Genomic DNA, 27,500 nt, shown 5'->3' with positions numbered 1-27,500 from the left:
AAAGGTATTAACTAGGGACAAGGAGAGAGAGAGAGAGAGAGAGAGAGAGAGAGTACGTATCCATCCATGTATGTACGAACGTGTATTATCTATCTATCTATCTGTCTATCTATCTATCTATCTACCTCACTTCCGGGTTTCGAACAGCTTGCTCAGCGCCCCACCTGAAAAACAGAAAAATAAATACATCAGTAAAACAGTACAATTTGGTTAAAAAACACTAAAGCAAAACACACACACACACACACACACACACACACACACACACACACACACACACACACACACACACTATACGCCTTACACTTTTAACATCCATACGTATTCTCTCTCTCTCTCTCTCTCTCTCTCTCTCTCTCTCTCTCACTTGACATCAGTCGTTTGCAAGTTGTTGGAAACCATAATTAGAGATAAACTGGTCAATCATTTATATCAGAACAATCTCATCAAAGACTCTCAACACGGATTCCAAAATAACAGTTCATGTCTTACTAATGTACTTGACTTTTTCAAGGATATTACCAACCTGTACGACAGCACTAAATCAGTCCATGTCATTTACCTTGATTTCAGAAAAGCGTTTTATAAAGTTCCACACGTCTGACTCGTCGAGAAACTGCGTGTCTATGGTATCGGTGGCAGTGTACTAAGATGGACTGAAAGCAAGAACCGTAAACTAAGAGGTGTAATCAATGGTAAGGAATCAAACTGGAAAAATGTTATAAGTGGAGTACCGCATGGCTCGGTTTGGGGTCCAGTTCTGTTCCTGATTTATGTAGACGACACTGATGAAGGTGTCCTTTGTAAAATATCAAAATTTGCTGATGATACGAAGGTTGGTAATAGAGCAGATACCCCACAACAAAGAACACTGAGTCAACGGGATCTTGATAAATTGCTTAACTGGGCAGAAAAATGGCAAATGGATTTTAATATCAATTAAATGCAAAGTTCTAAATACTGGAAGTAAGAATGAAAAATAAAGCTATACAATGAAAAATTCACAACCCATAAATGGAAACCATGAAAAGGATCTAGAAATAATGTTAACAGTTGATCTGAAGCCAGATAAACAGTCCACAGAAGCTATAAAGACAGCTAACAAACTTGTTGCATTCATAAGTTGATCATTTGAGTTCAGATCTGAAAATATAATCCTTACACTGTACAATTCCTTAGTGAGTCCATATCCAGAGTACTGTGTGCAATTCTGGTCACCGTATTACAGGAAAGGTATAAAGAAATTAGAGAGATTGCAGCAACGAGTAACAAAAATGATACCCTGACTGAGGAACAAATAAGAGGAGCAATTAAATGAGTTATTGAACCTATCAAAGCACAGACTACGAGGTGATCTGATTCATGTACTCAAGATTATTAAAGGAACTGATAATATGGATGTTGACAAGTACTTTGCAACTGACCATTCGAACTACACTAGAGGTAATGGGTATAAGATTATTGGAAGGCATTTCCAGTCTAATGAAGCCAAACATTTTTTCTTTAACAGGGTTGTTAACATTTGGAACAAACTGCCCAGGGATGTCGTTCATTGCAGCACAGTGGTGATATTCAAAAATCGCTTGCATAAGTATCGCGCTTCAAATCCCCAGCTAAACACCTTCATGACTGAATAAAAATGTAAGCTGTTTTTCCCTATTTCAGATCGCGACGAAACTATAGCAGGGAAATATATACTACGTATTTAATGACACCTGTAGCTTATTGACACTTGTATATGTTATAAATACAGCTTCCCACTTTTCAGTCTTTCCTATGAAATTCCTACGTCATCTTCGACTGGTGGTCTTTCTCACTTTTTTCCTGCCAGCTTCCACTGGAGGGTTTGGTGGGTAGGGAAGAGCCTTCTCGTTTTACTCTCCTTACCTTCAACCTGTAGAATTAGATATCATAGTGATGGTCTTCTCTGTAACAATCAGGCTCGAAAGAACCATTAGTTATGTTGCTGTTTGCTTTCCTTTGTACTCTCTCTCTCTCTCTCTCTCTCTCTCTCTCTCTCACTTTTCTCTCTCTCTCTCTCTCTCTCTCACTTTTTTTTTTCTCTCTCTCTCTCTCTCTCTCTCTCTCTCTCTCTGAGTACTAGCGGCAAGAGGGTGAAATAGGTGATGTAGAGGAGGGTGAGTGAGAGTGAGAGAAAGTGAGGGGTGAGTGAGTTAGAGAGAGTGGCTGTGTACAGAAATCGTGCTGCCCACAATACTGAGAGAGAGAGAGAGAGAGAGAGAGAGAGAGAGAGAGAGAGAGAGAGAGAGAGAGAGATGGAACAAACTGAGAAGATAAGAGGAACAGGAAAGAAAGAAATAGAGAAGGATATGTAGAAAAAATGAAAGGATATAGAAATGAAGCAGAGGAGGAGGAGGAGGAGGAGGAGGAGGAGGAGGAGGAGGAGGAGGAGGACTCATGAATCAGGCGAAGAAATGAGAAATGTAAAAAATAAAAAAAAAGAAGAGAAAAGGACGAAGGAAATAAATAAACACATAAATAATAAAATAAAAATAACTAAGAGGCGAAGAAGACGAGAAGAAAGAGGCAGAGGAAAAAGTTAAGGTAAAGAGAGAGGAAGGAAGGAGAGAAGAAAGAGAGGGAGGAAAGAGAGGGAGGAAGAGAGAGAAAAGGCGCTGACAAATGAAATGGGGTGGAAGAGATAAAAGGGAGAGGGAGAGAGGAAGGGAGAGAAAGAGAGAGACGAAGAGAGAAAGAAGTAGGGAAGAGGAAGAAAGAGGGAGAGACAGGAATTGAATGAATGGAGAACGGAGGAAGTGGAGAGGAATGAGAGAGAGAAGGACTGGGAGATGGAGGAGGTGGAGAGAGAGAGAGAGAGTGTGTGTGTGTGTGTGTGTGTGTGTGTGTGTGTGTGTGTGTGTGTGTGTGTGTGTGTGTGTGTGTGTGTGTGTGTGTGTGTGTGTGTGTGTGTGTGTGTGTGTGTGTGTGTGTGTGTGTGTGTGTGTGTGTGTGTGTGTGTGTGTGTGTGTGTGTGTGTGTGTGTGTGTGTGTGTGTGTGTGTGTGTGTGTGTGTGTGTGTGTGTGTGTGTGTGTGTGTGTGTGTGTGTGTGTGTGTGTGTGTGTGTGTGTGTGTGTGTGTGTGTGTGTGTGTGTGTGTGTGTGTGTGATGGAGAAGGGGAAGAAGGAGAAAGAGAGGGAGAGGTAGAGGAAAATGAAAAGGGAAGGGGAGAGGGAAGGTTAAGGGAAACACAGAATGAGAGAGAGGAGGAAGAGGGAGGGGTAGAGGAAGAAGGAGAGGAGTGGGAGGAGAGAGAGGGAGGGAAGAGAAAGGGTGACAGGGATGAAGTGTGAGAGGGGCAGAGTGACAGAATACGAGAGGAGAGGGAGACAGAGATAAAGTGGGGAGAGGGGGGAGTATAGGGGTGGATAGGGGAGGGGGTGTATAGGGGTGGATAGGGGAGGGGGAGAGAAGGGAGGGAGAGAGGGGGAGAGAAGCAAGAGGAAGGGGAGATATCTACCATCGACAGTGTCATTATTATGTAATGTATGGGTCAATTATGTGGAACAGGGGAGAAGAGGACAGGGGGAGGCCAGGGGAAGGAAGGAAGGCTGGAAGGACGGAAGGAGGGAAGGAAAGAAAGAAGGAAGGAAGGAAGGAAGGAAGGAAGGAAGGAGAGAAGGAAGGAAGGAAGGAAGGAAGGAGAGAAGGAAGGAAGGAATGAAGGAGAGAAGGAAGGAAGGAATGAAGGAGAGAAGGAAGGAAGGAGAAGGAAGGAAGGCTGGAAGGAAGGTAGGAAGGAGAGAAGGAAGGAAGGAAGGAAGGAAGGCTGGAAGGAAGGAGAGAAAGAAGGAGGGAAGGAAGGAAGGAAGGCTGGAAGGAAGGAAGGAAGGAAGGCTGGAAGGAAGGAAGGAAGGAAGGAAAGAAGGAAGGAAGGAGGGAAGGAAGGAAGAAAGGGAAGAGGAAGACAGAGGCAGGAATGATGCGACTGACAATGAGAGAGAGAGAGAGAGAGGTTCAAAGCCTCTCTCTTCGTATTTATGATCTTTGTAGTAGTAGTAGTAGTAGTAGTAGTAGTAGTAGTAGTAGTAGTAGTAGTAGCAGCAGCAGCAGCAGCAGCAGCAGCAGCAGCAGCAGCAGCAGCAGCAGCAGTAGTAGTAGTAGTCGTGGAAGTGGTGGTAATAATAATAAATAATAATAATAATAATAATAATAATCTGGTAGCTAGTTATAAACACACCCAATTTACTCTCACCTGACAACACTGCCATCTCTCCATCTTAAATACTGACTCACAATAGATTAACACCAGAATATGATGCTGGTCACGAAGAAGTGCTATGGGAAGGATGTAGAGCCGTAGCGTTGTTTTTTCTGCCACTGAGCTACGTGAAATAAGCCACAAAAGGACGAATATCTTGGCCAAGTTAAGGTGAAAGGAGTATATAAAAAATAGCTCGGTTTTTCATTTTGTTTCACTTCGTTATTCACAACAGCTTGGCAGCGGTGTATAATATATTGTATGAGCGAAGAGAAATGAATTAATAAGAACCATACATATCTTGAGAAACTGTATACAGGATGGGACAAAAAGTTCACTCTGTATTTCACCCCTTCTCACTTTCCTCCCTGGCACCTTCTGCTTAGCGATTTATTTTTGGATGTGGCTGGTTAATATCCTTTTGAAGTTATTTTGGCCGGGCATGCCGATGTTTGAAGGACTGACATAACAGAACAGGAGAGTCAAGTTTAATAAGCAAAATGAATCGCTTAGGAAAAGGAGTTAGGGAGCTTCTTTAACTCACGAGAATACGGGTGATGGAGTGTCATAAGCTGAGAAAAATAACAAGAATGACGTTGTGGTGAAGGAGTGCATGGGGTGAGTCAAATGCCCTGGAAACACACATATTGCAAGGCAGTGACGTCATCGTGCTCAAGGATATGAAGTTTTGACTGATAGACACATACCAGGCACGGATTGGAGGGGTGTATGCCCCCCTCCCATTTTCGGCAGACCAGTGGTTACTTACAATAATAGAACATTATCATTTACCAAACTATATGTAATAAATATCTTGTGGCACTTCAACTCTCCTTATATTATTATCCTACGATTGTAACAAGTAAAATAAATGAGCATTTTTTCATTTTATTATTAAGCGCACGGATAATTCTGCCAGGCATAATGTTCCTTCCCCTTTCAAAGTGCTGGATCAGGCCCTGCATATAGCCTACACACAGATCAAGACTTACGGTACAAACAGATCTAAACAAGGGACATGGTTCACATACTGTATATATCAATCAATCAATCATTTCCTGTGGCACCCCACGGGATGCATAGGGCCTCGATGAACTCTCTCCACCAATATTTGTCTCTTGCCATCTCCTTCAGGTCCCACCAACACTCCTCTCCTGCTTCTCTTTTCACTATCCTCAACCAGGTTTCCTTCGGCCTTCCTCTGCTTCTTCTTCCTCAAGCAGTCCACTCTGGCACATGCTGTATTAAACTGCCTTCTTTTCTATATATGTGCACCATATATATATATATATATATATATATATATATATATATATATATATATATATATATATAGGCCGACGCATGCAAGCATGTTGGAGCCTTTAAAAACAAAGCGATATATATATATATATATATATATATATATATATATATATATATATATATGGAATATATATATATATATATATATATATATATATGGAATATATATATATACTGGTACTTTCCTACATAATTAACGGGACTAACTGATAGCCATCCCATCAAAAAAAAAAATGTTTGCAAATACCGTTATCTTTGTTTCCATAACGCCATCCAGCCAACACAAACCAATTCTGACCAGAAAGTCGACAAAATTTTTTCGCATATTTCCGCATGTCGCGATTTTCGACAGTTTCGCGCCGTCGCATCGCGATCGCCAAAAACTTTGCTTGATGTTGTTTCTGACACTCCCTGGACTTACCCCGACCTAATGCAAAAGGAATTAGGTCGATATTTATTACCGTCCTCGTGAAAGAAACGAAAGAACACACACACACACACACACACACACACACACACACACACACACACACACACACACACACACACACACACACACACACACACCTTGACTGTATTCAGATATACACACAGGTACCAGCATATACAATCATCATCATCATCATCATCCACACCTATGGATGGGGTGAGCTAGGGGGCAGAGAGGAAGGAGAGAGACAAACCACACAATTAGGCAGAACAGTCAATAGCAGACGCAGTGAAATGAGCCACACACTCATTAGCACACCATTTAAGCCACTGGAATCCTGGCTTATCCTGACATGACGAAATCATTTACCTAATACATACGGAAATAAAGAGAGAGAGAGAGAGAGAGAGAGAGAGAGAGAGAGAGAGAGAGAGAGAGTTGGTGAGGTAAATTAAACACAATGACATACTGATAAACAAGCAATGAATAAAAAAATACATATATACATACATACACAAACATACATACATACATATACACAAACATACATAAATCCATACACAAACATACATAAATACATACATACAATGCCTTCCTACACACGCATCCATCACAACAGCGTTCAAAATAACAGAAGAACAAATGATGAACAAGCACATATATTATACAAAACAAACAAAGATATAAATGGGCATAACACCCCTCTCCCCAGCCCTCTTCTCCCCTCTCCTCTCTTCCTCTTTCCTCCTCCCTTCCCCTCTCTCCTCTCTTTCATCCTTCCCTCTCCTTCCTTTCTCACCTCCTTTCCAATCCTCTCCCTACTTTAACTCTCCCCTCTCCTCCACTCCACCCCTCTTCTCTTCCAACTCTCCTCTCCCCCTGTATCCCCTCTCCTCTCTTTTCCCTCTCCTCCTTCACTCGTCTCTCCCCTTCCCTCCCGTCCCCTCTCCCCTCCCCTCATTCTTCTCCTGTCCCTCCCCATCCCCTTCCCCCTGCCAAAAAAGGGGTCCCAGACCCCTCCCTAAATCACAGCCCCCCGTCTTCTCAAAATTCCGGTCACGTATCTCCCCTTTCTCCCCTTCTTTTCCCCTCCCCTCTCCCCTCCCCTCCCCAAACTTTTCCTCCCCTCATTCTCAGGAACCAACTCATACTCTTTCTCATTTCCTCCACTTTACTTCCTGTTTCCCCTTCTTCCTTCCTTCTTTTCCCTTCCCTTCCCCTCCCTCCTCTCCCCTCCCTGTCGCTACTCCAGCCCGTTTATTTTTTGCGTCCATTCTCTCTCTCTCTCTCTCTCTCTCTCTCTCTCTCTGATTTTCCTCTCTCTCTCTCCCCTCTTTTTTCCTCCCTCTCTCTCTCTCTCTCTCCCCTCTTTTTTCCTCCCTCTCCCTCTCTCTCTCTCTCTCCCTCTTGGCCCTCCGCCATAAATCTAAGGGCAGGAAATATATCTTTGCTAATTGGCGGATTCCCCTGGAGTGGGCGGAGCTTAGCGGCTTCTCCACCAATCAGGGCAAGGATTGTGTTCTGACTCATACTGTACACAAACACGATAATGATAATGATGATGATGATGATGATGGTGATGATGATGATGATGACTTCAGGTTATTAATACTGTTCTTGTTAATAATAATAATAATAATAATAATAATAATAATGATAATGATGATAGAGTGTGAGAGTAAGTTATTGATACTGTTCTTGTTAGTACTAAAAATGATGATGATGATGATAATGATAATGATAATAATAATAATAATAATAATAATAATAATAATAATAAAAATGTCAGTGAAAGATGGAATGACAAACACAAAGGCGAGATAAAGATAACAAAGGCGGTAAAGAGGTAAAGGAGAGTAAAGTGCGTTGATAAAGAGCTAACGAGAGGGAAATTAAAGGAACTACTTGGTAGGCATGTAGAGGTGTATGGTATGTAGGAGGACTGCTGGGCCTTGATAGCAGGCTGTGAAGCCTATGCCCAGAGTCGGACACATAAAACACACACACACACACACACACACACACACACACACACACACACGGGGAAGAGGGAAGTAAGGAAGACGATATATATGTAGTGTGTTTGTGCATTACAGGGAGATATTATCGGGACAGCTGGTAACTCGATAAAAATGACAGTGATGAGCGAAATAATAATAATGATGGTGATGATAATAATAATAACAATAATATGGTAGTGAATAATAATAATGATGGCAGTGAAGCATGTGTAAGAGTTAAAGGGCACCTAAGTGAATGGTTCACGATCGGTGTCGGCTTGCGACAAGGTTGTGTGATGTCTCCATGGTTGTAAATATATATATATATATATATATATATATCTATATCTATATATATATATATATATATATATATATATATATATATACCGTATAGAGAGCCTCTGTGGTACAGTGGTAAAATGTGCGTTTTCGTACATTGAAGAACGAGGGTTCGCGCCCCGCCAGGGTGATAAACTTTGGGAGCATTCTTCTGGCCCCGTACTGCATTGGAGGACACGAGAGGTGCTGTGATTGAACCAGTGTCGCATACTATAAAGTATGCTTGCACCTAGTCGGCTTGCGCGGGCCGATTACACTTGGTTCACAGACTACACACACATCCAAAGCCACTCCAACACAACATTTACACTTACAAGCACTTCTCACCCTACATACAATCTCTACTAGACATCCTAAGCCACTTGGTAGAGATACCTTGGCTGTATCGTCCCAACTTCGTTCGGGATAGGCCAGTCCTGCAGTGGACACTCAAAAGGCTGAGATGAGATGAGATGATATATATATATATATATATATATATATATATATATATATATATATATATATATATATATGTGTGTGTGTGTGTGTGTGTGTGTGGATGGGGTGATGAGTGAAGTAAAAACACGAGTAATCGAGAGAGGGATGGCGCTGGTAATGAATGGTGATGGATGGAATATCTCAAATTTGTTGTAAGCTGATGATGCAGTACTGCTTGCAAGTACCGAACATGAACTTAGTGCAGAGTTTTGCTGATGTCTGTGAGCGTCAGGCCTTGAGAGTAAATGTAGAAAAGAGTAAAGTGATGGTTATTGAGAGAGAGGGTGACTCCCAATGTGATGTTACAGTTAATGGAGAGAGACTGGAATTGGTGAGAGAGTTCAAATACCTGGGTACAGTGATTGAAAAGAGAGGAAAATATGCAAAAGAAGTTGAAAGTAGAGTGACACAAGGAAGAAAAGTAGCGGGTGCATTGAAGGCCTTGATAAGAAACAGAGGCTTGAGTGTTGCAGCTGCACGAGGCTTACATGAGGGAGTGTTAGTGCCAACTTTAACATATGGATGTTAGACTATGGTGTGGCATGAAAATGAAAAGTCAAGAGTAAGAGCAGTGGAAATGGGACTGTTGAGGAATGTATATGGAGTACAGAGGGTGGATAGTTTACGAAATAATGTGATTCGTGAAAGATGTGGAGTGAGGAAGTAGGTGGACACCAGAATCGAAGAGAGTGTACTGAAATGATATGGTCATGTGGAGAGAATGGATAACAACAAAGTGGTGAAAAAGGCATATCTGAGCGAATTTGAAGGAGGGGGGAGGCGAGGTACGCCAAGCAGAAGGTGGAGAGATATGGTGGATGAGTGTGTGAGGAAGAGAGGTTTGGAAGTCGGTGAGGCTAGGGAACTGACAAGAGATCGAGCTGGCTGGATGAATGTTGTGAGGAGAAGTGCATGATCAGGAATTTTGGCACCCCTTTTTAACGTGGCAGCGTCCGGATTGACTCAATCGGATAGGTTTGTGTGAAGCTACAGAACGTGGTGAATGTTTTAGGAGTATACGACAGAGCCAGGATTCCAGGGGCTTGAATGATGAGTGAATGGAAGCGTGGCCCATTAGATTGGGCAAATTTGGGTTGTCTGGACATTGCTACTCCTCACCCTGCCCTAGGGTGGGAAAGGAGGTCCGGATGATGATGATGATAATAACAAGCAGGTGGCTGACGATGGCCAGCTCTAAGCGCATCGTTGCTAGGCATCGAGTAGTTGCCTGGCAACCAAAACCTTGCGGACACAACTACAGTAGGTCATAGGCTGGTCACTGTGTCCAGGTTTGGCTGGAATCGGTTAATTCTGAAGGGTGGAAGTGCCTGCCACAATTAAACAAGAAATAATACAAGAAAGAAACAAACCAAATGCGAATAACAAGGGCAGCATGGAGCTGGTCAATAACACCAGCCTAGACCAGTGTTTCTCAAACTTTTTTATTTCCTTCTGTACTTGTGGGAATCTTAACATCCCCGTGGCCCCCCTTCAGGTTTCTCCCAACCCCTTCCCAAATAACGACGAAAAAAACTGTTTGGGTGTCCTCCATTTATTTTAAAACTTTCAGCTATCAATCAGAATGCATATTTTTTGTTACATATCAATGGGATGGATGACACTGATTGTTTTCTGTCAGTCGACAATTTCGAGGCGGAGGCACTGATAACGCACATCTCACATCTGGGTCCACATCTAACCTGTTTCGGCATTTACTTGTTATGTGTAGAAGAGTGAAGAAACCAGATTCACATAAATATGTTGCGGAAAATGGCAAGAGAACTCTATGTGCGATTTCACTGACTTTTGGATATGACTGATATATAGAGCACAAGAACACAGAGATTTGTCTTCATAAAGGTCTCTGGCAGCAGACCTTTATGGATGGTTTGCTCGACAAGTTCACTCCTGCATACTGCATACAAAGTGTTGCCGCTTAGCCATATTTTGTCCTGCCCGCTCACTGGTCCAGCGGTGTTGAAACGTACCTGGAGCGAGAGGGAGCAAGGCGACAAGGTGAGACAGGTTGCCCCTCACCCAACTCTTACTACATACACTAACCCGCCATGACCCCCTAAAATATGGTCCCCAGTTTGAGAACCAGTGGCCTAGCGTTAGACACCACGACAAGGAAATCAATAATGATAAGTTAATAATTTTATGATAAAAATTAATCCCCCACGACAACCATGTCCCACAATCATTAATGCATTGAAATTAAGATAAATATATAAAAACAAATATGCAGTTCTTTTATTTCTACTGCACAGAGCTCCATAACGCTTTTTCAGATTAGCTAATGGCCAGGTGTAATTAACCTGCAGGATAACTTTGACTAGCAACCAAGGAGACTCATACTTACCTCACAAGGCTCATCCAATTTTCAGACGAGTATTTTAAGGTCAAACGTGTGTGTGTGTGTGTGTGTGTGTGTGTGTGTGTGTGTGTGTGTGTGTGTGTGTGTGTGTGTGTGTGTGTGTGTGTGTGTAAATACAACATAACAAACGCATACAAACATAAACATAACAACAATACGCTGGTAAAGAAATGTTACGATGATTACAAACAGACGTAAACACAATAAACAAACGTGTACACAATAATAAACAATGTAAACAAGTAAATCTAAACAATATACACAAAACCCATACCATCAAGCACTACTAAGCTACGGTAATCCCACTAATTACTCTCTCTCTCTCTCTCTCTCTCACGTTGCCAGGTGACATTTAATCAGTGTTGGTCGATGGCTGGCTACTTCAAGAGAACTAATAGTGTGTGTGTGAGAGAGAGAGAGAGAGAGAGAGAGAGAGAGAGAGAGAGAGAGAGAAAGTAGGAGTTGGGAAGAAGGAAGTAGGAAACTGAAGGAATGAAACAAGAGGAAATATGAAGGAGGGAAGGAAGGAAGGAAGGAGGGAAGGAAGGAAGGAAAAATATGTATGAAGGAAGGAGGGAAGGAAGGAGGGAAGGAAGGAAGGAGGGAGGGAGGGAGGGAGGGAAGGAAGGAGGGAAGGAAGGAGGGAAGGAGAGAATGGTTTGTTAGGTAAAATATTATGTAGGAAGAATGGAAGAGAAGGGAGAAATGGAAGGAAGGAAGGAAGGAGGGAGGGAAGGAAGGAAGGAAGGAAAGGGGAAGGAGCAGAGAAGGGGCAAGTAGATCTGCTGCTGTTTACTTCCTTTGTACTCCTTCGTAGGCTCTAAAAAATAAATCAATTAATGAAAGACAAAAAGGGAGAGAAATTACGATACAGAACCAGGCGGAGGGAGAGGAATGGAGGGAGAGAGAGATAGGAAGGAAGGGAGGGAGACAGGAAGGAAGGAAGGAAGGGAGGGAGGACTATGGAGAAAAGAAGGCAGATTAAAAGAGAAAGGAAGAGTAAAAAGAGGAAGGGAATAAGGGAGAGAAAGAGTGTGAAAGGGAGGGAGGAGAGGAGAGGGAGAGAGAAAGAGAGACAGGAAAACTGAGAAAGGAAGGAAAGGAAGAAGAGATAAAAAGTGAGAAAGTGAGGGAGGAAAGGAGGGAAAGAGAGAACAGGAAGGAGAGGGAAGAGATGAAAGGAAGAGAAGGCAAAGGGAGAAAATAAGGGAGAGGAAAGGAAGGGAGAAGAATAAATGCACGAAGGGAGAGAAGAGAAAGGGAGGGAGGGGGAAAAACATAAGAAAAAAATAAAGAGAAAAAAAAAGACCACGAAAGACATAAGAGAGAGAGAGAGAGAGAGAGAGAGAGAGAGAGAGAGAGAGAGAGAGAGAGAGAGAGAGAGAGAGAGAGAGAGAGGGAAGGAGGGAGGGAGAGAGAAGAAAGAGAGAGAGAGGGTGGTATAAGACAACAAAGGGATGGGAGAGGAGAGAAAATAAAGAAGAAAGATAAGAAGGAGGGACGAGACAAAGTAGATTAGAGGGAGAGAGAGAGAGAGAGAGAGAACGAAACCTACATAGACCAAGATCTGTCCATCTAACTGGAAGGAGGGGAAGGAAGGAGAGTGGAAGGAGGGGAAGGAAGGAGAGTGGAAGGAGGGGAAGGAAGGAGAGTGGAAGGAGGGGAAGGAAGGAGAGTGGAAGGAGGGGAAGGAAGGAGGGGAAGGAAGGAGAGTGGAAGGAGGGGAAGGAAGGAGAGTGGAAGGAGGGGAAGGAAGGAGAGTGGAAGGAGGGGAAGGAAGGAGAGTGGAAGGAGGGGAAGGAAGGAGAGTGGAAGGAGGGGAAGGAAGGAGAGTGGAAGGAGGGGAAGGAAGGAGAGTGGAAGGAGGGGAAGGAAGGAGAGTGGAAGGAGGGGAAGGAAGGAGAGTGGAAGGAGGGGAAGGAAGGAGGGGAAGGAAGGAGAGTGGAAGGAGGGGAAGGAAGGAGAGTGGAAGGAGGGGAAGGAAGGAGAGTGGAAGGAGGGGAAGGAAGGAGGGGAAGGAAGGAGAGTGGAAGGAGAGTGGAAGGAAGGGAAGGAAGGAGAGTGGAAGGAGGGGAAGGAAGGAGGGGAAGGAAGGAGAGTGGAAGGAGAGGAAGGAAGGAGAGTGGAAGGAGGGGAAGGAAGGAGAGTGGAAGGAGGGGAAGGAAGGAGAGTGGAAGGAAGGGAAGGAAGGAGAGTGGAAGGAGGGGAAGGAAGGAGAGTGGAAGGAGGGGAAGGAAGGAGAGTGGAAGGAGGGGAAGGAAGGAGAGTGGAAGGAGGGGAAGGAAGGAGAGTGGAAGGAGGAGAAGGAAGGAGAGTGGAAGGAGGAGAAGGAAGGAGAGTGGAAGGAGGAGAAGGAAGGAGAGTGGAAGGAGGGGAAGGAAGGAGAGTGGAAGGAGGGGAAGGAAGGAGAGTGGAAGGAGGGGAAGGAAGGAGAGTGGAAGGAGGGGAAGGAAAGAGAGTGGAAGGAGGGGAAGGAAGGAGGGGAAGGAAGGAGAGTGGAAGGAGGGGAAGGAAGGAGAGTGGAAGGAGGAGAAGGAAGGAGAGTGGAAGGAGGGGAAGGAAGGAGAGTGGAAGGAGGGGAAGGAAGGAGAGTGGAAGGAGGGGAAGGAAGGAGAGTGGAAGGAGGGGAAGGAAGGAGAGTGGAAGGAGGGGAAGGAAGGAGGAGAAGGAAGGAGAGTGGAAGGAGGGGAAGGAAGGAGAGTGGAAGGAGGGGAAGGAAGGAGAGTGGAAGGAGGGGAAGGAAGGAGAGTGGAAGGAGGGGAAGGAAGGAGGGGAAGGAAGGAGAGTGGAAGGAGGGGAAGGAAGGAGGGGAAGGAAGGAGAGTGGAAGGGAAGGAAGGAGAGTGGAAGGAGGGGAAGGAAGGAGAGTGGAAGGAGGGGAAGGAAGGAGAGTGGAAGGAGGGGAAGGAAGGAGAGTGGAAGGAGGAGAAGGAAGGAGAGTAGAAGGAAGGAGGGGAAGGAAGGAGAGTAGAAGGAAGGAGGGGAAGGAAGGAGAGTGGAAGGAAGGGAAGGAAGGAGAGTGGAAGGAAGGGAAGGAAGGAGAGTGGAAGGAGGGGAAGGAAGGAGAGTGGAAGGAGAAGAAGGAAGGAGAGTGGAAGGAGAAGAAGGAAGGAGAGTGGAAGGAGGGGAAGGAAGGAGAGTGGAAGGAGGGGAAGGAAGGAGAGTGGAAGGAGGGGAAGGAAGGGAAGGAAGGAGAGTGGAAGGAGGGGAAGGAAGGAGAGTGGAAGGAGGGGAAGGAAGGAGAGTGGAAGGAGGGGAAGGAAGGAGGGGAAGGAGGGGAAGGAAGGAGGGGAAGGAAGGAGAGTGGAAGGAGGGGAAGGAAGGAGGGGAAGGAAGGAGAGTGGAAGGGAAGGAAGGAGAGTGGAAGGGAAGGAAGGAGAGTGGAAGGAGGGGAAGGAAGGAGAGTGGAAGGAGGGGAAGGAAGGAGAGTGGAAGGAGGGGAAGGAAGGAGAGTGGAAGGAAGGAGGGGAAGGAAGGAGAGTGGAAGGAGGGGAAGGAAGGAGAGTGGAAGGAAGGGAAGGAAGGAGAGTGGAAGGAAGGGAAGGAAGGAGAGTGGAAGGAGGGGAAGGAAGGAGAGTGGAAGGAGAAGAAGGAAGGAGAGTGGAAGGAGAAGAAGGAAGAAGAGTGGAAGGAGGGGAAGGAAGGAGAGTGGAAGGAGGGGAAGGAAGGAGAGTGGAAGGAAGGGAAGGAAGGAGAGTGGAAGGAAGGGAAGGAAGGAGAGTGGAAGGAAGGGAAGGAAGGAGAGTGGAAGGAGGGGAAGGAAGGAGAGGGGAAGGAGGGGAAGGAAGGAGAGTGGAAGGAAGGAGGGGAAGGAAGGAGAGTGGAAGGAAGGAGGGGAAGGAAGGAGGGGAAGGAAGGAGAGTGGAAGGAAGGAGGGGAAGGAAGGAGGGGAAGGAAGGAGGGGAAGGAAGGAGGGTGGAAGGAAGGAGGGTGGAAGGAAGGAGGGTGGAAGGAAGGAAAGTGGAAGGAAGGGAAGGAAGGAGAGTGGAAGGAAGGGAAGGAAGGAGAGTGGAAGGAAGGGAAGGAAGGAGAGTGGAAGGAAGGGAAGGAAGGAGAGTGGAAGGAAGGGAAGGAAGGAGAGTGGAAGGAAGGGAAGGAAGGAGAGTGGAAGGAGGGGAAGGAAGGAGAGGGGAAGGAAGGAGAGGGGAAGGAAGGAGAGTGGAAGGAGGGGAAGGAAGGAGGGGAAGGAAGGAGAGTGGAAGGAGGGGAAGGAAGGAGAGTGGAAGGAGGGGAAGGAAGGAGAGTGGAAGGAGGGGAAGGAAGGAGAGTGGAAGGAAGGAGGGGAAGGAAGGAGAGTGGAAGGAGGGGAAGGAAGGAGTGGAAGGAAGGAGAGTGGAAGGAGGGGAAGGAAGGAGAGTGGAAGGAGGGGAAGGAAGGAGAGTGAAAGGAAGGGAAGGAAGGAGAGTGGAAGGAGGGGAAGGAAGGAGAGTGGAAGGAGGGGAAGGAAGGAGAGTGAAAGGAAGGGAAGGAAGGAGAGTGGAAGGAGGGGAAGGAAGGAGAGTGGAAGGAGGGGAAGGAAGGAGAGTGGAAGGAGGGGAAGGAAGGAGAGTGGAAGGAGGGGAAGGAAGGAGAGTGGAAGGAAGGGAAGGAAGGAGAGTGGAAGGAGGGGAAGGAAGGAGAGTGGAAGGAGGGGAAGGAAGGAGAGTGGAAGGAGAGGAAGGAAGGAGGGGAAGGAAGGAGAGTGGAAGGAGAGGAAGGAAGGAGGGGAAGGAAGAAGAGTGGAAAGAGAGGAAGGAAGGAGAGTGGAAGGAGGGGAAGGAAGGAGAGGGGAAGGAGGGGAAGGAAGGAGAGGGGAAGGAGGGGAAGGAAGGAGGGTGGAAGGAGGAGAAGGAAGGAGAGTGGAAGGAGGGGAAGGAAGGAGAGTGGAAGGAGGGGAAGGAAGGAGAGTGGAAGGAGGGGAAGGAAGGAGAGTGGAAGGAGGGGAAGGAAGGAGAGGGGAAGGAAGGAGAGTGGAAGGAAAGAGAGAGGAAGGAGAGTGGAAGGAAAGAGAGTGGAAGGAGGGAGAGAGAGCAATGTTAAGCCTGGTGGAGTGAACGTAGTCTGTCTGTCTGTCTGTCTGTCTCTCTCTCTCTCTCCCTCCCTCCCTCCCTCCCTCCTTCTCTCTCTCTCTCTCTCTCTCCCTTTCTCTCTCTCTCTCTCTCTCAAACAGTAAACACGCAAAGTTCGACTTAAACAATCTATGCCATACGGGTGAATTTTCTGAGAGAGAGAGAGAGAGAGAGAGAGAGAGAATGGATTTGTAAGTAGCGTGATAAAATGTGACCTAAATACCAATCTACCTACATGCCTACTTACATACTTCTCAACCTACCTACCACCTTTATATACTTACCTACCTACAGTATCTTACCTACCTACCTACTCACCACCCAACCTACCTACTTACCTACGTCCCCAAAGATCCTACCTACTTACCTACCTACCTACTCTCACTTGCCTACCAACCAAAAGACCTACCTACCTACCTACCACAATATTTCATTTAACTACCTACCTACCTACCTACCACAATATTTCATTTAACTACCTACCTACCTACCTACCTCATGTCTCATTTGACTACTTACATATCTTCCAACCTACCTACTTACCTACATACCTACCTACCTACCTACATATCTACCCAACCACTCACTCACCCTCCTACCTACCTACTTACCTACCTACGTACCTACACGCCACCTACCAACCCGGATATAAGCCTCTTTGCTCAGTAGCGCCAGAATGCAACTCGGATATACGCAATCAATTTTCATATTCATTGTGTATTGGCGTAGAGAGAGAGAGAGAGCGAGAAGGAGAGAGAGAGCGAGAAGGAGAGCGAGAAGGAGAGAGAGAGAGAGAGAGAGAGAGAGAGAGAGAGAGAGAGAGAGAGAGAGAGAGACGTATTGAGAGTGCAGTGTGAAAGAGAAAGTGTGTGTGTGTGTGTGTGTGTGTGTGAAAGTGAAAGCTGGCGTGTGCGTGTGTACCTTATCAGCGTACATACATAAGCATGCCTTGCCATCTTACGCACACAGACTCCCACTCAGCAACACACACACACACACACACACACACACACACACACACACACACACACACACACAAAGGTACTGAGGGAGGGCAAACGCAACACTTCCAAGTTGTGTGTGTGTGTGTGTGTGTGTGTGTGTGTGTGTGTGTGTGTGTGTGTGTGTGTGTGTGTGTGTGTGTGTGATCAAGCATTGGGTGTTCACAAGCAATTTCTGTGGAGAGCATAAGGGCGACAGTTATGGGTCGAACGTATAGTAAATTAAGCTCTACTGCCTCCTCTCTCTCTCTCTCTCTCTCTCTCTCCACCCATCTTTGCTCCTTCCTCCTCTTCTTCTTCTTCTCCTCCTCCACTTCCTCCTCCTTCTTCCTCTTCCTCCTCCTCCCCCTCCTCCTCTTTCTCCTCCTCCACCTCCAAGTTATCTTTCCTTTTGCAATTTAATCTTTCTCTAACTTTCCCTTCCATTTTTCTCTCTCTTTTCCTCACTTTTCTTCTCTCTTTTTCTCTCTCTTTTTCTCTCTCCTTTCCTCTCTATTTCTCTTTTCTCCTCTTTTCTCCACTTCCTCTCATATCCTCTCTTTTCTTTTCATTCCTCTCTTCTCCTCTTTATCCTATTGCACTCTGCCTGTCGACTCTCTCAGAAGCTATGCGGCAGAGATACAATATACCATGAGATTCTCGCTCCTCTCTCTCTCTCTCTCTCTCTCTCTCTCTAAGCTTTCCACGTTTCCTTCTGTCTGTCTGTTTGTTATATATACCATCTGGGTGTTTTTTGTCACTGTGAATCCTAGAGACTGATTGAAGACAGAAAAAATAATACCTGTAATACTAATAACTAGAAAGCACTCACACAATGCATACCTCCGTCAATGCCACTGTCATTAAAAGGGAATCGTATACGTATCCGTGGAGATATTGTGTGGAATATATAGGATCCTGATCAGCCCCCAAATTTAACCACCTCTTCCTTGTCCCAAAACCCACCTTTCCACCAAATTTAACTGAAATTCATTCAGAACCTTTGGAGATATTGTCTGGACAAACAGACAGACAAACGTAGGTGAATACATAACCTCCTCCAACTTGGTTGGCGGAAATAATAATAATAATAATAATAATAATAATAATAATAAAATAATAATAATAATAAAAAAATAACAATAATAATAATAATAATAATAATAATAATAATAATAATAAAACAACTACAACAACAACAACAATAATAATAATAATAATAATGACTACACCTGGGCATCAACTGAGCTGAAAAGAGGTTAATGAACTTTGTCATGTCAGTGTGAATGTGTTACAGCAGGTAGGTTAAAGATAGATAAGATTATATTTTGAGTTATAGAATTAGTGATGATTAAGAGGAAGGGATGATGATGATGAGGATGATTATGAAGAGGAGGAGGAGGAGGAGGAGGAGGAGGAGAAAGGGATGATAGTGATGATGACACTGATGATGATGAGGAGGAGGAGAAAGGGATGAGAGTGATGATGATGATGATGACGATGAAGAGGAGAAAAGGAGAAAAGTGATGATGATGATGATGATGATGATGATGACGATAGGCCTTCATCATCTTTTTACTTCCGCTTTACTTATGTACGTGACACTCCATTACCCTCTATCATCAATCCCATCTACACCGATATTACAAAACCATAACGTAATACAGGGGAGAATATCGCCGTAACTCGCAAAATAAATCGCTATGGGAGAGGTGTCGAGGGAGAGGCTGTATTCTTGATGCCATAAGTCTCCCTGACACCCTTTCCGTACTGATTTATTTTGTATCCTGTACCTTAATGTTTCCTTTGTTAATTATATCAGCCTTAATGTCACCTTCATTTCCATCATTTAATAACACGTGGATAATGAGGTGGGATGTTCAGGTTAATTCGCTGAGGAGAAGGTGTTAAGACCCTCGTCCCTTATCAGTTCCCACCAGGACTCTTCCACTCTTTCTCCTCCTCTTATCTCCTCCGTCTCTCCTTATCTTTGTTACCTCCTCCTCCAGCTTTTTTCTTAACTTCTCTTCCTTCCTCATTTATCTCTTTCTCTGTTTCCTCTTCTCTCTTAGCCTCCTCTTCCTCCTCTCTCCTCCTTCCTCTTCTCTCCATTCTCCTCTTTTCTCCTCTCCTTTACCTTCTCTTTTCTCCCTCTCTCCTCTCCTCTCCACTTCATTTTTCCTTCTCTCCTCTTCCTTCTTTCTCTTCTCTCCTTGCTTCCATTTCGCCATCCTCTTTTCATCCTCTCCATTCTATTCTCTTCTATTTCCTCATTTACCTCTCCACTCTTTCTCCCTCTCCTCCACCTCTTTCTCTCCCCTCCTTCTCCTCCTCCTCCTCCTCTCGTTGTCCTCTCCCTTTCTTCTTTTCCTCCTCCCTCGTGCTCCCTCCCTTCCTCCTTCCGGTTCCTTCTCCCTCCCCCCCCCAGCTAACTCTTCTCCTTTTTCTTCCGTTTCCTCTTTATCTTCCTCCTCGCCCTCCCTCTCTTCCATATCACTCCTCCCCTAATCGTTATCACTTATCATTTAATTCTTTATCAGCAATCTCTCTTTACAATCTTTATCAGTTATTCGTATCCTTATCCCTCTTTCTCATTTATCCTCCCTATTGCTTTATCTTCGGGGAGAAATTATTTGTATCTATCTATATATCTACCTACATGCATATCTATCTATCTGTCTATCTATCTTCCTATCATCCATCCATCTACAGTATCTATCTATCTATCTGTCTGTTTTTCCATCCATCCATCTATTAATCAATCATTATCATCTATCTATTTACCTCTATACCTACCCATCTACTCCTTAATTATCTATTTCTATTTCCTCTTTTCCGTATTTAATCTACCTGCCTATCTATCTACCTGCCTACAACAATAATCTACACCCTCACTACCACTATTCCATAACTACCACAACTACCACAACAGCACCACAGCGAGTTCAGTATTCCTACCACAATCACTTAAATCCTTCTCAACCACAATTACCACAATCACTCTCCTACCACAATCATCATGACCATCAACTACCAGTATTGCCAGTACCACCACGCAACCACCACCACCACAATCACCATGCACTAACACAGCCACTCCAAAACCACCACAACCACCACCACAAACATCTTTCCACAATCACCACCCTCTTACATCTTTCACCACAATCACATCACCACAATCACTCCACCACTACCACAACCACCACCCACGCCCTGCACAGCACACGACCAACCACCACTACCGCAATTGTCAACAAGAATAAGAGCGTAACCACAACTACAACCACCACCATCCTAAAACCACATCCTTACCTACTACAACCCTCCACCATCACCACTACCACAACTGTCAATAATAAACAAACAAGAAAACTGCAACCAACACCCTCCCATTAACCACAACCACCACAACCCTCCACCACCACAACCAGTACCACCACAGCTACCCCAGACCTCCCACAGAACCACCACAATCTCCCCCCAGACCACCGCAATCCTCCACCACAACTGTCAACAATAAAGAAACAGACAGCGAAACACCATAAAAAGAAAGTTTGCCTTAGCTCAACACTCCCCGGGCGACGCCATCTTTAAAGTTCCGACCGCCTCCCACCTCCAGAAGTTCGCGCCAAAAACTAGTGCGTTGGTTCTCGCCGGGGATAAATTTGATTGGCGCGCGGAAGGGAAGCGGGAAAAAAGAGAGAGAAAAAAAAAAATTAGTTCACCCTTGTTATATATCTTTTTTTTTCTATTGTTATATACTACTTTTGCGATTACTAAAACTCCCACACTTTATTTTCAAGTACACAATGTCCAGATCAAGTCAATGGCGACCGTATAAACTCTTCCAGGCTACTCTCTCACTCTCAGTTGAATAAAATCGTCTTCTGTTACCTGAAATAGAGTACTAGAGTTGTCCCGGCCGTGAATGGACTGGTGGTATCAATACAACACTTAGGTCTGTAGGACTCACTCGCAGATCATATACCCATCGCCATGTAACTTGTCCCTTAAGCCCCGCCCCATTCCTAACGTTATAGCCCCGCCCCTCGTCACCCAATCCCAGGGAAGTGGACGAGGAAAGGCGGGGCTTAGGAGATTAGTTGCTACGATGAGTGTTAAAATGTTTTATCACATGAAAAACACCCACCTCCATCTCTACTGTTCCCCATACACCTGATCTGCCATTTTCCCCATATTTACTCTACATATCCAGTTTAAAAAGCTGCAATACTCTGGAATACATCCCTCACTTGAAATGACGTCTGACTTTGTATTCTCGTAAACGCAAGTCAGTGTTTATGGACGTGGGTAGCCTATGCTGTCTGATAGGTCAGTAGTTCAATTCCTGTCTGGCGTAGGGGGCATTTTGATTATCTGAATTTCACACTTCACACGCCGACAATTTATAAGAAGCCTAGCGAAACTGTCCAGCATCTCGCCACATCAGAACACTACATGAAACCTATACACTTAGCAAATACAAATATCACAAGTAGTCCTGGGAGGATTTCAGGACAATTAGCACAGTTAGCCCTAAAACAGTTTTCTGGAGGGCTGTAAAAAAACGGCTTTCATTAAATCCATCCTCCTCCTCCATTTTGCCTTCCTGGAGACGAGCCGCGCCTTGCCCACCCATACCATCATACCATTCCTAAAGATCACTCGATTTTATTCATCACGGGCGGTGGGTATTTGCACCGAAATGGCGACATGTGAAAGTGTGAGGCATGTAGGTTGGGCCTCTGAGAACGGACTGTCGGAAAAGAAAAAAATAAAATAAAATAAAAATAGCCGTGTGAGTCTGTGGATTTTCATTTCCCTCTCTGAAGTTATCCCCGTCTTCTCAAATATTTCGGCGCCTCAGAGTCGTATCCGTAAATATTCTTAAGTTTTGTATCCCTAGCTTGTTTATCTTTGTATTTTACGTCTTCCAAATCCCTTACAACCTAAAAAAAAAAAAAAAAGTGAATATTACAGCGAAAAGTACGAAAAACAAACGACTTCAGATACAAGATACGATCCAAGGAGACCTATATCTTTTAAACTGGTTCAGATCCTTCCTGTATACGATTCCAGAATGCATGTGACGCGGGCGGGAACTTTTGGGCGCGAATATTTGAATGTTTTTTTTTCGGTCCTTTTTTTTCGGTATGGCTGGGATGAATATTTTGGTGGACAGTGTTGTGGTTAGGAATAAAAGTTGGCTTAATATATTTTTTACATAATGCGTGGAAAATATTGGAGTGGAAATGTTAAAAATGGATCACTAGGCTGCAAATATACGCCTGTTACGCTTTGAAAATACGCTCATGAGTACGCGTCATATCCGTACATCACTGGCTACACACACACACACACACACACACACACAAACACAGCAGATAAATATGGAGGTTAACAAACTCAATTTATACACACGCAAATTTCAGTCGAATATTTTAAACTCAAATAAATACAAAGCCTGGATAAACATGCACAGAGAGAGAGAGAGAGAGAGAGAGAGAGAGAGAGAGAGAGAGAGAGAGAGAGAGAGAGGGACAAGAAGAAGAATCTCAACAGGAGGGAGAAAGTTTGGGGAGACAAAAGTATAGGACAACCCTCTGCACTTTCCTCCCCACTCCCCCCCCACCAACACTTTTTTACCTCCCCTACTCTCTCTCTCTCTCTCTCTCATTTCACCATTCATTTTTTTGTACCTATTTCGTTTCCCCTACTTTCTCTCTCATTCTACTTTCACCTTTCCTACCTACTCGTTATTACTTCCCTCCCCCCTTCTCTCTCTCTCTCTCTCTCTCTCATTTCTACATGCACTTTTCGTACCCACATTATTCCCTTTTTTCCTCTCTCTCTCTCTCTCTCTCTCTCTCTCTCTCTCTCTCTCTCTCCCCTCCCCATCCCACACCTTCATGTGATACGATCTCTCCATTCAGTTTATGCAAATGCACTGAATGAGAGACCACTGAAGAGAGACAGAGTGACTGATAGACGGACAGACAGATAGACAGACGGACTTAGACGAGAGAGAGAGAGAGAGAGAGAAATTCAGAAAGCAAATATACAAACCTATTTATGGAAAGATAGACAGAGAGACAGACAGTGACACACAGACTAATAACAGACAGACAGACAGACAGAAAGACAGAGAGAGAGAGACACCGAGAAATATGAATACAGACAGACAGCTACGGACATAATAATACGGAAAGTATCACACTGAAATACCAAGCAGAGAGACTGAAAAAAATACCGCTTCATAATGACTGACAAAAATGGAAAGATACGTAGATAGATAGACAACCAGCTAACTCGGGAGGATAGATGGATAGGCTGACGTAAAATTTGACACAGATGGGCCTGATGGGGTCCCTCCTGTTGTCCTCAAGAACTGTGCTTACACCCTGCCTAGCTAAACTCTTTCGCCTTTGTCTGTCAACTTGTACCTTTCCTTCTTGCTGGAAGTTTGCTCTCATTCAGCCAGTCCCAAAGAAGGGTGACCATTCCCAGCCCTCTAACTATCGTCCAATTGCTTTCTGTGTCTCAACAATTTTTGAGTCATTGATACTAAAATTTTAAAGCACCTTTCCTATCACAACCTTCTCTCTGATCGTCAGTATGGGTTCCGTCAGGGACACTCCACTGGCGATCTTCTCACCTACCTTTCAGACTCCTGGTCATCCTCCTTTCGGGACTTTGGCGAAAGCTTTGCCATGGCACTTGACATCTCAATGGCTTTCGATCAAGTTTGGCATAAATCTTTAATTTCCAAACTGCCCTCTTACGTTTCTATCCTTCTATCTGAGCCTTAATCTATAGCTTCCTTTCTGGTCGTTCTATAGCTGCTGTTATAGACGGCCATCGTTCTTCTCCTGGAGCTATCAATAGTGGTGTTACTCAGGGCTCTGTCCTATCACCAGCTCTCTTCCTTTTATTCATCAATGACCTTCTAAGCTGTACATCTAACCCTATCCACTCGTACGCTGATGATTCCATCCTTCACCTTCCCATTCGGTTCCCGCAACGTCCATCTCAGCAGTTACTTCAACAAACAAGGGATGAGGCTATGGCACACCAAATGTCTGACTTGGCTCGTATCTCTGACTGGGGTAAAAATAATCTTGTTTTTAATGCATCAAAGACTCAGTTCTTACATCTATCAACCCGACAAAATCTTCCACAACAGTGCCCACTAATGTTTAATAATATCCACCTCAATCCTGCATCATCTTTAAACATACCTGAGGTATCATTTTCTTGGGCTTTATCTTGGAAAGATCATATTACCTCTCTCGTAAAATCTGCTTCCAAGAGATTAGGTGTGCTAAGCCGACTCCGTACCTTCTTTACCCCTGCACAGTTGTTGACTTTATACACGGGTTTTATTCGCCCCTGCGTAGAATACAACTCTCATGTGTGGGGAGGCCCCCAGCACACAGCTCTTCTCAACAAGAAGGAGTCAAAAGCTTTCGTCTCATTAACTTTCCTCTTACTGGCTCCCTTCAACCACTGCCTCTTCGCCGCACTGCTGCACTTTTATCGTTTTTATATCGTTACTTCAATGGTCACTGCTCCTCTGAACCGCCTGCTTGCATCTCTCCACCTCTACGACGGGTGTGTAGCACCCGTCTAGCAACAAACTCTCACCCCTTTTCTGTCCAACTCTCTAATAAAAGAGTTAACCATTACTCCCAGTCCTTCATGTATGCAACAGGTCAACTCTGGACCTGTCTCCCTCTGTCTGTATTTCCTACTGCCTATGATCTCCAGTCTTTCAAACGCAGTGTGTCCAGGCATCTCGAAATGGACGATCTGGAATAAGGTTCACTGTTAACTTGTTTTTGTTTTCTCTTGGAGGGAACAATTTGCGGCTCCAGGCGTTGGGTTCCTTCTTTCCAGCATAAAAAAAGACAGACAGACAGACAGACAGAGACAGCTTAAAGGTATCAGTAGACAGACAGATGACAGATATAAATGTAACAGTGAATTTGTGTAACCAGTCATTCCATGAAATCCCTAGGTAATTCGTGAAATGAGTGTGAATTAGGATGGATTAATTTAGGTTACGTTAATTTAGGCAGCGGTTAGGTTAGGTTGGGATAATCTAGGTTAATCTTAGGTGAAGTTAAGTTAGGTTCGTTAGGTTAGGTTAATTTAGATGAACGATTAACATTACATAACTGGTTACACAAAGTCAGTTGAACATGCACGAGGAAGAGATACACACAGACAGGTAAACACACACACACACACACACAATGAAATCCGTACTTATGTTTGTTTATATGTAGGAATCTGTGCCAGTAGTTGTGTTGTGTTTGTTTGTTTACATTAATTACTGGAGTGGGATATAATTCTGGTAATAAAATCTCATGTATCTATCTACCTTCTCGGTCTATCTACTGCTACTGCTGTTTGTTTGCTTGTCTGTTTGTTTTTATGAGGTGTTGATACTGAATTAAGCAGTTTATAATGCAGTATTGGGTTGTATCTATTTTTAATATAATTTATCTATCTAGGTATATTTATCTATCAGCAGCATCTCTACCTACGAATCTCTCTCTCTCTCTCTCTCTTGCCGCATGTAAAGACGTGACATTACTGGTCCCGTTAGAGAGAGAGAGAGAGAGAGAGAGAGAGAGTTGCAACACTAACCTTTATAACCCTAGACCTGACTCGGTGACCTATGTTTGCACTTTACGTCTCACTTGCATTCACACACACTCACACTTGCACTCACTCATATGCACTCACACTTGCACTCACACTCAACACACCCATTCACTCTCACTCACGCTAACTCATACGCCACACACACACACACACACACACACACACACACACACACACACACACACACACACACACACATCTCACTCACACAACACACTCATTCACACTAACTCATACACCACACTCACACCCACATCTCACTCACATATTCACACTTACACTTGTATCAATGACAAGTTACCACACACTTTACAAACGTATATGGGAAACAGCTCTCTCTCTCTCTCTCTCTCTCTCTCTCTCTCTCTCTCTCTCTCTCTCACACACACACACAGTCATATTACAACACACTTCATATAAACCTGAACTGGAAACAGGATCTCAATATGTAACTTACTCTCTCTCTCTCTCTCTCATGTCAGGAAGGTGAGCGAGTTATACAGTTACACAGACCACACTGACATTACGGTCCCTGCATACACTATCTATCTATCTATTGCCAGACTCCTCAACCCAGTAAGGGATGGCCACAAACAAATCGCCTCCATGTCGCCCTGTCCACTTCACTGCCTTGCTCCCAGCTTACACACACACACACCCCTCTCTCATGTACCTCTCCACTCCATCCCTCCATCTCATCCTCGGTCTCCCCCAACCTCCCATGCATACACGTACATATAAAAAGGGTGAAATATTACACTCCTTAATTACAGAAGCTCAAGAACATCTATATTCTATTCATACTAACTTGGCCTAAAATTGCCTCTCTCTCCATCTTGAATGCTGAGTTGTGAGAATAGGTTAACAGCAGAATATGCTGCCAGTCACGAAGAAGTGCACTGTGGAAAGAATATATTACCGCAGCATTAACTTTTTCTGCCACTCAGCTACGTGAAATAAGCAACGAAAAACTGAGCCAGGTTAAGGTGAAAGAGGTATAGATGGCCATAATCATCCCCCCCTACACACACACACACACACACACACACACACACACACACACACACACACACACACACACACATTCGGTACACCATGACGAAGACATATGAACGGCGTGGGGAACCTATGGGACAACTTTACAGGAATGGGTGCTTGCCTGCTGTCGATAGGTCTGGTTAACCACGCGGACATCTCGCATTCTGTATTTAGTTCTGCTTTCTGTCGTTCCCCTAAAATTTTCTTCGATCGTTTTGGTCCTCTAAGTATGGAACATGTTGGTGCTTCTCACTTTCTTTTACATGTGTGTGTGTGTGTGTGTGTGTGTGTGTGTGTGTGTGTGTGTGTGTGTGTGTGTGTGTGTGTGTGTGTGTGTGTGTGTGTGTGTGTGTGTGTAAGATCTTGTATACGTCTCGCTTTACGTACAAGGCCATCGTACCCACACACACTTCACAATCAACTCTGACCACAAAAATGAAAATGACAAAAAACACCAAATGATCTTAAGTCAATATTTACCTGTTCTGGGCACCTGCCTGACTAATTAATTTCTTGGGATCTTTTATAAATTCCTTATCTCCCCTGTCCTTCCTCCCCCTCTCCCCTGTCCTTCCTCCCCCTCTCCCCTATCCTTCTTCCCCCTCTCC

General features: G+C 44.5%; 1 protein-coding gene across 1 annotated transcript in view; it reads right to left on the bottom strand.

Moving 5' to 3' along the window:
* LOC145414051 (uncharacterized) overlaps positions 1-27,500 on the bottom strand; it is a 271,392-nt gene that overhangs the window by 235,136 nt on the left and 8,756 nt on the right. The window contains exons 3-4 of the mRNA XM_080283614.1: positions 1,888-1,894; positions 131-164 (exon numbers count right to left, since the gene is read on the bottom strand). Of these exons, the coding sequence (XP_080139740.1) occupies positions 131-164; positions 1,888-1,894 (41 nt within the window). The remainder of the gene's footprint in view (positions 1-130; positions 165-1,887; positions 1,895-27,500) is intronic.

Source organism: Coenobita brevimanus, chromosome 98 (assembly GCF_032717465.1).
Source record: "Coenobita brevimanus isolate Jiangsu-jjx chromosome 98, ASM3271746v2, whole genome shotgun sequence".
Classification (NCBI taxonomy): Eukaryota; Metazoa; Arthropoda; class Malacostraca; order Decapoda; family Coenobitidae; genus Coenobita; species Coenobita brevimanus.
The sequence above is the reverse complement of the archived record's forward strand: the minus strand, read 5'-3'. Positions and strand labels throughout refer to the sequence as shown.